Consider the following 11,887-nt stretch of genomic DNA (forward strand, 5'->3'; position numbering starts at 1 on the left):
ATCAACAGGAAAACACTGAAATGCCCTCTCTTCACTTCCAAACCACTACAGATTCTACTGATTTTTCCAAAAGGCACATGAAAGATTCCATTTGAAAGTATACCTCATACTTTCATATACTATATGAAAAAGATACTTCATTTCCCATCCTATGCTATGCAATTGCAGTTCCTCTGACACTGACTTCCCTTTCAAACTTAGGGTCTCATATGGTCATAAAGCAAAGACAAACAATATTTGACTCTGGAGACAACTGTCTTTCCAATGTCTCTGACTGAAGAAAGACAGCTCCCTGGAGTAAAGAGAAAAGGGTGAAAGAGAGGGAATAAACAGCTGCTGTACACAATTAACTCAGTTATTAACATATTTAAGCTGCTGTCTAAAGTTACAGGTGATCTAACATAGTTTTATAATTCAAAAGTCTTAAAACACTAATTTTGGATTGAGCTAAAGCATACTGTTGGAACCCTGGATTCTGAGAATTTCAGCCTTTCAGTGCTGAGAGGCAGTGATCCTCAGAAACACACTGTATCCAATCCAACACCCTGGGAAAAGTTTCCTAAATTGTGTGATAACACTGAGGTTGTTGCTGTGTAATTAAATGTTATGTCACTGGGTGAAATACGTAGAAATGTAGAAAATTAGGTTTTGAACATATAGGTAAGAATAGGTTACAACATGGAGGATTTTGGGTGTGGATTTTTGTCTTCTTCCTTCTCCTTCTTCACAAACCTGAATGTTCTGTCATTGGGTCAAAAGTTCTGCACTGCAGAACTTGAAAAGTTAGTAATTGGATTGTAAGTAAAAACATATCTCATTACTGGTTAGTTTAGATTTTAAAAAGCTTGGAAAAGTAAAACTCACGGCCATTTTCCACCCTTCCAACAAAGAGGCACTCTCTGTGCAGCTGTGTTACTGATAAGATATAATAAACAACTAAGTCTGAACAAGAATACTCGCTCTCCTGTGTCTCAATTCAAACTCTGAGTTAAAAGAACTCAAGATGAAAAAGTAAAAGAAGAAAAAGTAATACATATTTCTGATAAGATTTAGTGGCATTTGTATTACTTTAAGCTTACCTCATTTTTTCCATTCTTGCTGTTATTGTTGCCCTGTGAAATCATTTTTTCCAGAACCGCAAGCAGATGCAAGGCTTTCTCAGCTTGGTAAGTTAACAGGTATAAGTCTACAAGCAAGAAGCACACAGCCTGGGCAAACTTCTCTTCTGTGAAAAGCAAAGAAGAAAAAATTATTTTGCAGCTCTAATACCAATCCCTCCAAACATGGTTGGAAAAAAAAATTACTATAAAGCGCCATCTATGCAACATTATGAGAAAAATCAATCTATTATGTAAGAAAAAATAATGCAGCCATCTCCAACCCACAGCTAAGTACATACACTGAAAAGAAAGCTCATTCATTCAAATGGCATCAGCATAAAAAGCACAGACTAAAGACAGCTTAACAAGTATTTCATGTTCATAGGTTTTGAGAACTGGTCTAAGCAGATCAGCAGCAAAGATGCAGCATCTGAACAGACAGAGCCATATGCAGACGTAGAATCCCACAGAACTCAAAAAGATTCTGTACAAGCACATCTCCGCTTGGCTGACTTCACAGAGTAAATTATGCATGTTGAAAACTGGGAGGAACTGAAGGAGAAACACAGTAGCCTTTACTTCATTTACTGAGACACACATACATATATCCTTCAGCCTTCTCACTTCTAAAATTTAACAAGGACTATGAAATTATTTCATACAAGTATGGCAATTCCACTGCACAAGGTATCATAGCTCATAAAAGCTGCAGACTTCATATTCAGATATGAGCACATACAATTATGTATTACCTAATACAGGTATTTTAAAATGAGTGCCCTGAAAAACAGACACCCACCTGTGAAGTTGCATGATGACTCAAAACATTAGATTTTAAATAATTTCATTCGCTTGTCCGTATTATTTACATAAATACCTTCTCAAGTTGAAAAAATCCATTTCAGTTTCATTGCACTTGTCTGCTAAAGCTCTCTGAAGTACCTTCCCCCAAATTCGTTTGCTGTCCTTGATACAAGTAAAACATATTCTTCATTCCAAACCCTACCTAATTTCTTAAAACCATATTAGACAAATTACAAATCACTCGTCTGATAGTGAAAAGGACTGAATTGTCTTTCTGTAGTTCTTGCATGAACAAGATTCTTCTTTCTGCCCACATACCAAAAGGCTCTATGAACTGGTACAGCTTCTCCCCAACTGATATAGCTTCAGTATACTGACGCAGATGGTACAGGATAACAGCTTGATTGTAGTACAGCATACTGTTCTCAACATCATCCAAACCATCCATTTCTTCAACAACAGAGTGAACCTGAAAAAACCCCACTCATTTCATTAAACTTTCATTACCTATGATTTTAGAGTACCAGGTATTTAAAAAAAAACAACTCCAAAGCTATGAATTTCTCTAGAGGTAGATTATAATTTACTGACCTAATAAACTTCATTGTTGTTGCACATAAACACAGCAAAAAAACATACAATGAAATAGAAAGTTGTCAATTGAGTAGTAAAGTAATATTTTCACTTTTTTATTATTTCACAAACTATTCCAGGTTAAGGAACTTTCTACTGAAAGAACATAGCAGGTCCTTCTATTGTTATAATCTCAGACCAATTTCAACAATAGTTAAAAACACAACTACAAAAACTGTCCTACAAGATTAAACTGCCTCAGATGTTTAAAAGTGATGTTACTTTCTTATTTTATTAAATCTAAGGGACAAGGGACAGAAGTTTTACTCCTACTCCACTGAAAGATTCTGCCACCATTAAAAGTACTCACAATCAAGTACCATGTCAATATGGTTGCATTACCTGGTTTTTCAGTTGGTTAAGGGTTTGTCTCAAATTGTCTGTGGTAGTCTGGTTACTTTTACAGAACTCTGCAACAGCAGTATTCAAAGTTATTTTGTAGTCATCTTTGTTTATGTCTTGAAGGGTATTTAGGTGTTGTAAACAAGCATCATAGTTTCCAGCCTGTAAATTGCACATACCAGAAACACGCATTAGAAGATACAGTCTCCTTTATCAAAACAAGTGAACTAAATGTCTATACACACACTTCATTATTTATGCAGATTAACATGGATGAGAAGCAAGTCTAAATATTGAAGCCATATCCAAATTGCAAAAATAATTTGATGGAGTAAGGACAAATTAAGTAGCTGATTATTATTAACAGATGTTTCCATGAAAAGCGTTATTCTCATTTCTCTTATCATATTAAGTTTTGAGATTCTGTTTCCTCAGTTTTCATAATTTTTCCCCATTTCACGAACATTGAGCAGCTGCCGTTGCTTACACAAGTTCCAGCCCAACATTTTATGCTCATTCTTCAGTTGATCTGGATATACAGTGATTTACATTTTGATCTATAGAAGTTAGCTCAGGAGAGATTGCAAAAAGAAAGTGTCACTTTCCCAGAGTAGGTTTAAAAAACATTTTTACAAGCTTTAGCTGTTGGATGAAGTATCCAATCACCTAGGAATGCCTAAACAGAAACTAGGAGCCAAGCACGACGCTCCACTGAGGTGTGATTTAATAGAAAAATCCCTTTCTTTGACCTCAGGAATAAACAAGGACTTGAGAGTCACGCACCTCTGCTGCTTTCAGTTTTCGTCTTTTCTGTGTTGGTACAGGAGAAATTTAGTGACATCAAGGAATGAAAGAGAACTCCTGACTCTTTCAACTACATCAAGTTGATGTTTCACTTAAGATGATGCTTCACTTTCAACTGCTCAATTCCTACACAGGAATAATCACATTCACCTCTTCCATATCAGAGTTACTTCCAGTCTGGTCAGACAGATAAGCAGATGCATTTCCACCTCTGTCAATGGTTCACACCCAAAAGCTAAGCTCTTGAATACCACCCTCCACTTACTCCTCCTCTTCAGGTGCTGTTCCACTGAGCTTCTCCTGGGCTCCTGAGTAACTTCATATTAAGGGCAGAATACAACAGAGAAGAGCTCTGGGGTCCTTCTGCTCTTCCCAAGGAAGATGCCATTCTGCAGCTACTTTCCACAGAACCATTCCAGTTCCTTCAGTCCCCCGTGAAAGCAGAGTTACAACACAGAGAGATGTAGCAGGACATTGACACATTTTCACAACTCTAAGCATCAACAGCATGGATTGCCTTGTGATCGTGCGCACAACACAGGGACTTGCAACTCAACTGCTGGCATGCTTTTTAGTTGAGACAGTTCATCTCCCAGTGATTCTCCTCCCATGCTCACACTTAGAGCTTCTCTTCAACAGGAGCTTTCAGATCACAGCAGCAAGGCTTCTAAACATGGCTGGACTACAAACCTTGAACCTTTAAATGCTCAGCTTATTTTGTGATGTTCTTCATCAGCTAACAGTCCTTTATGCCACTCTACTAGACAGGATCTAAAATATGATACCCATTTTTATAGGAATTCTATCAAGACTGAAACTGGATGTGTAATATGATAAAGCAGCAGGCAAGGCAGTCCACAATGCTATTTGGAGCTACTCAACAACAAGAAAATTCCCGAACAAGGCACCAAATTAATTCTGCTCACATCTGTTGCCACCTCACTCCATGAATTCAGAGAGTTCTTAAAACAAGAGAAAACATTACAAGACAAACCAGATACACTAGACCAGTAATGATGAAGTCATTAGCAGATCAAAAGTATTTTAGGCATTCAGATGTGTGGGCAAGGTGGAAAAGAAATTACTCTCTCATGTGTCTTCAGTTCTCAGGATCAAATGCCAACAACAAAAATGTTATTGAAAAAGAGCGGCTGAGCTAGACAGCTTTCAAGAAAACATCGGTGAACAACATCAGCTGTAGTCAGTGTAAGAACCAACTGCGTGCACTCCATGTAACAACATGAGTGAAACATTGAAGCAAGAATCTCAAAAGCCAGACCTTAAATTCTTCCCTGACCTATTTCACAAATTCAAAACTGAATTTAAATCAAGGCTTTTTGGAGACAGAGATACAACAACTGAAAGGAAAAGCAATTACATTTCTTGTCACACCACATAAAATCAGGAGACAATACAAAGAAAGAAAGGAACTGAAAGACCTGGCACCTGAACTTTAACACACAAGAAAAAAAATCTTCCAAGAAACACAAAACGAGTAGTAAATACTGCCTATAGGTGTTATGCGTTCAGAAATACGTTTTCATGTAAAGTGACAGAGCATTATACAACACTTCTTTGTGAAAGAATATAGCATGATGCTAAAACATAAAAGGATTTGTTTCGTTGCTGTTTTTTAAATACACGTGGTTCCTTTAAACACTAACACAACATTTTTAGCTTGATGTCAGTAACTCTTCAGAGAGATCATGCATTTCCAACGCTGATGCAGAATAGCAGCCTGCTTCTTCCAATTAACTCATCATATAGCTTTTAAGGTTACTAAGTTTTGAGAATCAAGATTAAAAATGCTCCTGGTTCAAGTATCCTGTTCAGTCTTCTCGCATCACAGCAGATAGAAAATGCATGTGCTGTCTTTATAACATAACTAGTGCTACTTTTAAACATCCTCTCAATGTATTTGCAACTGTATTAAGAAAACAGGAAAAACAATTACACAAGCCCATTTAGCAGTAATGTGGTAACTAAGAAGTCTCAGAGTTTGACTTTGTCTTACTTGAAAAGCTTGTAATGCACTGCTCGACAACTCCTTTTCCTGATCAGTAATCCCAGAAGTACCCGCTCCTTCATGTTTCTCAGTACCTTGATCTGTAAAGACAGAAGGTTACAACAAAGTTTGCAAGTGTGGTGACAGCTGTGCAGCTTGAAATCTTTGTTTCTTCCAGTTCTCAAGGTCCTCCTGCCAGTAAGTAATTCTTCAGATAACTGTAGCAGTGTCTCTACTACACTATCTATATCCCAAGTTACATCTCCTACCACAATATCCCAAGTTATTCTGTACTCCTAGTGAATTCCTCTCCATAAAATGTAAATTACAGTGCTCACTGAATAACCAAAGTCCTGTAAGTTAACAGACAACCTATGCATTTTAGATTTCTCTTTAAAGTTGCAATCATACACTACGATTCTTATTTTCCTCAAAAGTCAGCAGTGAAGGCCATGTATCATAAAATATGTACCACAATGGGTTAGATGAAAACCCACACAAAATCCTGCATACTGCTTCCTAAACAGCAAGAAAGGGATACTCCAGGGTGCAACAAAAGCCAGAGTAAAGACCAGAACTTCCACACAGCTCCCGACTTTGGAAGAATATCTCCCCAAATAAGAGGCTGCAATTGAAACATCATTGTTAATAATCATTGACAGACCTGATATACTTTTTAAAAAACCTCTCTATACTTTTGTATTCTTCAATGTACTCCATCAAATGCTGTCTGGTGACTATATTGCAAGGCACAAGCAAATGCTGACTGTTCACTTTTTCAGCCTCACTCCAAATCTTACAGATCTTCCTTTGAATCACCTCTCTTCCAATTGTGAGCAGGAACAGTTTATTCCCCATCTTCCTCACTTTTATTTTTCCCAGAATCTCTCCAGTTCTATTATACCCTTTTCCAGATTAAGACAAGAACATGTAGCAACTATGATGGTAGCCCCTTTATGCATTTGTATAACAATGTAATAAGGTTTTGTCTTCAATTTTTTACATAGGAATCCTATCATTTGTTTCAGTCACTATTGAGCATATTTTTCAGAAAGAAGTCTACTAAATCCTTTTGTCATCATGTAATTAAGAATTCAGTGAAGTTGCATGAAAAAGCACAGTACAGACATGCCATGTCAAAGAAGCTGAAAAAAACCCCCACTAAGCCCTTCCTTGTGCTGAACACAAACTACTGAGGAAAAATAAAACAACCCCACAACCACCACACCAGACGGAGTATTTCTAGGAGCATTAATTAATGTGCTAGAACATACCGAAATCATTTCATGTTTTTGAAACAAAGACTTTATAAACCAGCAATGGTTTCCACTTCTGCAGAAGATTATTTCTTGAATTTCACAATGGAAGATCTGCTCTAATATACATTTTGCTATCTTAATAGACTATGTAGGCTTTGTAAACTCAACGTCTGCTTTGTCTTCCCTATAATGCAGGGATACAATGCAAACTCTGCTAATTTTGTTTTCACTTTGAACAAATGAAAACACTTAGGTGTGAGCTCCTGGCAAAATCCATTCCTCATGATCACCAATATATCTGGATCTTCTACTACTGACCATGAAAATTTACAAATATAGGACAAACAACAGTCGTAAGGGACAGTCAAACCTCAGAAGATTCATCAGTTAACATCCTCAGTAAGAACAAAACAGACTTATTAATCTATTAAGTTTGTGCCTGTTGCTGGGAAATAGTGAGATTCCTTCCCCCTGCAGTAACACTACTGCCCCCTATAATAACACATTTGAGCAAGAATTGTAAATATTTGGTTGTGACTTTCATCCTGCATTAAGATGTCAACAAAGATGAGATTTTAAAACTTCAACAAATCTTACACTCGCAAGAGTAATCCACTGTCATTTAGATAAAATTCAGGGTTCCGCAACTTCAGTACTCTGGAGGGATAGATCCTCAGGGGCCTACACCTGCTATGAAATCTGATTGCATAAGGCATTGATCAACACTACTTGCACTGCCTTGTCTTTGAAAAGGCAAAAGAGAAATTTAAACCACAAAAAAGCTCAGAACATTTTTGATGTGCCAAAGGCTTTCCACAGCAGAAAAGGAAAGAACACGAAGCACCTCTGCTTCAAGCTAAATATAGCATAGGTCTGATTCCAGCTCTAAACCTTGTGATTAAAAAGATGAACCGAAAGCTCTCACTCTCCAGGGATCTCTAGAACAGCAGCAAATAAGCAAATGCATCTTCCCTCAAACTTTCACATTAACAGTGGCATTATCTGCTTTATTTGCTCAGCATGCCTGTCAGATTGTGCTAGTAAAGGTAACCACAGTGCAAAGCCTTGAGACTCTAAAGCTTTTGAAGCTGATAACACTCAGTCTGATCAGGTTCTTCACATACAGGTTTATCTAGCAGAGAGCCATCAACAACCACATGGATTACTGCCTTTGTATGCAGGTTTGTAGGACCAGCATCTCAAAGGAAGTCTGAATTCTGAAGTAAAACGTCTTCAATGAAGTGACAGATAAACCAGGAGACACTTGACTAAGGTAAAAACTACATTTACATAGCTTCGCTGATGTAATTGCTAAGGAAAAATCAGGACAGGTCTTCAAATTTCCCTGTCTCTCTAAGCTTGTTGGTACATTAAAAAAACACGAACAAACCCAAAACATAAAATGAAACTGGGGACTACATCAAGCAAAACCAGAGCTGTCCCTGTAATCCGATTAACTGCACCTACTACCACTCAGTAAACAAAGCAGGTTTGTGAAACCTGAATTGGAAGCTTATCAAGAAAACAAAACTAAAGTCCAGTGGATGTAGTTCACAGAGTAGCTCCTTCCTTTGAAAAAAGCCCAACAAAACCAGTTTGGCTACTCTCTACCCTTTTTGTCCAAACACATCTGAAACTTGTTAAAGACCTAAAAGCCACTCCAGTCTAATGTAATACTGCTATTCTTGTTTAGACTGGGATCTACTGCTTCAGCTGATCTTTGTTATCAAGAGATCCCTCCAAGAGGAGTCACCTGAAAGCTGTCTGGCACAACGTACTGAACAGAATTCCCACCAATCCCACTGACATGGCGGTGCAGGAGAAAGTGCTCCTGTTCTCTTGGCTGCAAATGGCTATCCCAGTACTTGCAAATAAAACTGTTACCTCCATGTTCTTTGAAGCATTTGAAAGTGAAACAGGTAGGAAAATTGCTCCCTGGCAAAAGATACAACATGCCACTTGCCCACCTGGGCCCCTGTGACCTTTGGCACTCTTGCAGAAGCACGTGGTGTGGGTAACACATCACACCTGTCACCTCCAACATGCTCCCATCCATAGAGCAGCCAAAATTATCAGCTGAAATATCCAGGGCAGTGCAGATTCTCTACTTCACAAGCGAGAGAACTTGATTTATCTCTGTAACTTGTATTTAACCTGTTTAACTTTTCATTTGTCCAACCTTCACGAGTACAGACCAACTCTAAAACTAAAACTTGTGTAGGGTCATGATGAGGGGCAAAAGGGGCAACGTGGAAAAGGATGTAAAAATCAACTGCTCAGATTTTGACCTGGAGAAAGCTGCTGCACTAAGTTGGAAGTTAAAGAAGCAAGCCAGGAATTATCTTCCTAGCTATCGATCCTGGGGCTGAGCTGCAGAAACACTACGTCACGGAGGCTGGTTTGCTTTGTACAAGCAGGAAGATGCTCTTGCTGGAGAAGGTACATCATGGTGGACAGCAGAACTTCAGGAAAACTGGCTCTATGAGAGGAGAACAAGGAAAAGTATGAGACTGCCACCTGAAAAGGAAGATTGCTCTCCTTGTGGGCTTGCTGCCAGAATTTCATAAAAGCAGCAAGAAAGTCACATCTTCCACATACACGTACCTGAAGACACCTGAGAGCGACTACAATCATTATCCTTCTCATACCTGCTCTGTGTTTCTCCAAGGACTGCTGTTCCTGAGCTCTCTTGTTCTTACACCCTGCGAATTAGATCTTGCATGAACTGTGCTGTTAAACACCAGAGCATCTCTGGAAATACTTTTCATTTCCAAACTGTACAGGCAGAGGGAAAATCTCTTTCTTGAAAGGAGAGGAATCTATCACGTGACTCTTGCTCCAAAAGAATTTTGAAGGGTATGAAGCCCAGGCAGTGTCCAGCCATTACAAGATAACAGTTTGTGGCACCAAGACTTACATTTTAATTTTTGTAGGAAGCCCTTCACTACCAGTATAGGTATAATAGGCTTCTTTGCTGTGCAATGAAAAGCAAACACTTCTCAATAGAAAGCTACCTCTAGCTCCCTGCTATGAGCAAGTGCAGCATGTAGAATATCTTGCCATAGCTCACATCTTTGATTCATTTGGCACAGACTTTTAAGAAAATAAAACTGAAAAGTTCCATCAACACTTCAAAGAACATCAAAAAAAAATATTAAAAACTTGATGCCAATTTTTTTTCTTGTAGTTTAGCAGTCACTTACAGTTCTTATAAATAAACACATGATAGTTTAGTAAACATTACTCAGTACAGTATACTTATTTTTCCTGTATTTTTTTCCAGGTACTGAGGCGTTTCATATTTAGCATCCAGAGAAAAAAAATTGCTTAAGGTGATTTTAAATAATGCTCCCACCACATAAAAACAACTAGAAAAAAAAGGTGACCAGAAACAGGACCTGAGGGAACGGCATGAAGCTGTGTAGGGGAGGTTTAGGTTGGATATTAGGAAAAGGTTCTTCATTCAGAGGGTGTTTGGGCACTGGGATGGGTTCCCCACTTGGCACCAAGCCTGACAGAGTTCAAGAAATGAAAAACTCTCACAGGCACATGGTGTGATTCTTAGAGATGTCCTGTGTAGGGCCAGGAACTGGAATTTGCTAATCTTTATCGGTCCCTTCCAACACAGGATATCCTACACTTCTATTAAGTAGAATTATACAATTCTAGAAGTAAGCCTTTCCTCCACATTGTCCTCTTCTTCCTCCGCGAGCTGCTATCTGATGGAATGACCTTTCCTGCAATGAAGACTTCTTGCACGATGGGGAGTTGTACAGGAGGTGGACAACCAGTAGTTCATCAGTGCTACACAGCAACTGTATTTGAGATTTATTCTGTCTGTTTACCAGAATACAGCTTATTTTTTAGTCTCAGTGATTTCTCTCTGCAGTGTCTTCCCAGGCCCGAGTTCAGTGAGGACCCACTCATCCCCTGAAACCAAAGCAGCACTCCTGCAGAAATCGGTCTGAACTCCAGCGATTAAGCAGCACCACCAAGAGTTATAACCTCCCTCATACCTTCTGCATGCCCCAGTTTAACAAATTAACCCAGAAGTTCGACTTTTGTAGATGTTATCAAGCTCTAGGAGACAACGCCCGCCCCCCCCCCAGTACGTCCATAGGGCCCTCCCCACCGAGCCCTTCCCGGCCAGGAAGGGGCAACAGCTCAGCGCCGCTTGCCGAGGGCACAGAGGGCCCCGTCCGCACCCGGCCCAGCCGGTGACCCGGCAGGTGCCACAGGGGCCCTCACAGCAGCCCCCGCGCCCGCCGGACAGGGGGGCACTACCTCCCCGGCGGAAGGACACGGCACACAGCAGGGCAGGCGGCCGTTCCTCCCGGCGCTCACCGCCACCCGCGCGGGCGCGTGTCCCTCCGCGCCGGGCGGCGCAGGCCCGGGGCGGGCACGGCGGGGCCGCGGCCTCCCCGTCCGCACTCACCCGCAGCCTTGTCCGCCGCCATCTCCGCCTCGGACGCAGCTCCGCGCGGGACCGCGCAGCCCGAGCGCGCCGGTAGTTGCCGAGAGTCCCCCGCGCGCTGCGCTACGCCACAGGCGCTGCCCGACGGCCGCCACCAACCGCCCGCTGCCCCCGGCACTACTTTGCCGCCGCCGCCGCCGCCGCTGCCCTGCGCACGCCGGACCCGCCCCGCCGGTGCGCCGCCCGCCCCGATTCGCCCGCCGCTTCCGGGTTCCCGGCGCGCCCGCGACGTCCGGTCGTTGCCGGGGTACCGCGGATGTGACGCCAGGACGCCGCGGGGGGCAGGGGCAGGTGAGCGGGGCGGGGTCGCCGTGCTGCCGTGTGAGGGTCGGGCGGGCGGTCCTGCCCGGTCGTCCTGCGGCACGGAGCTCACTGGCAGCTGCCGACCGCTGTCTCGAACGGGTTTTGTCCGTTCTGCCTCTTTCAGACGTGCCAGCCCTTATCAATGTGTGTAAATAACGAAAGG

At 41.3% G+C, this 11,887-nt stretch overlaps 1 protein-coding gene across 2 annotated transcripts in view; it reads right to left on the bottom strand.

The window, feature by feature from the left end:
* The window catches only part of CNOT10 (CCR4-NOT transcription complex subunit 10), a 33,086-nt gene extending 21,512 nt beyond the window's left edge, over positions 1 to 11,574 (bottom strand). The window contains exons 1-5 of one of the 2 annotated variants that reach the window (XM_032107411.1): positions 11,383 to 11,574; positions 5,698 to 5,789; positions 2,880 to 3,041; positions 2,223 to 2,373; positions 1,080 to 1,225 (exon numbers count right to left, since the gene is read on the bottom strand). In XM_032107411.1, the coding sequence (XP_031963302.1) occupies positions 1,080 to 1,225; positions 2,223 to 2,373; positions 2,880 to 3,041; positions 5,698 to 5,789; positions 11,383 to 11,404 (573 nt within the window). In that variant the 5' untranslated portion in view covers positions 11,405 to 11,574. Of the gene's footprint in view, positions 1 to 1,079; positions 1,226 to 2,222; positions 2,374 to 2,879; positions 3,042 to 3,948; positions 5,662 to 5,697; positions 5,790 to 11,382 lie in introns of those variants that run through there. The other variant, XM_032107416.1, reaches the window with a different exon arrangement.
* Positions 11,575 to 11,887: the final 313 nt, after the last annotated feature.

The sequence above is a fragment of the Corvus moneduloides genome, chromosome 1 (genome assembly GCF_009650955.1).
Source record: "Corvus moneduloides isolate bCorMon1 chromosome 1, bCorMon1.pri, whole genome shotgun sequence".
NCBI lineage: Eukaryota > Metazoa > Chordata > Aves > Passeriformes > Corvidae > Corvus > Corvus moneduloides.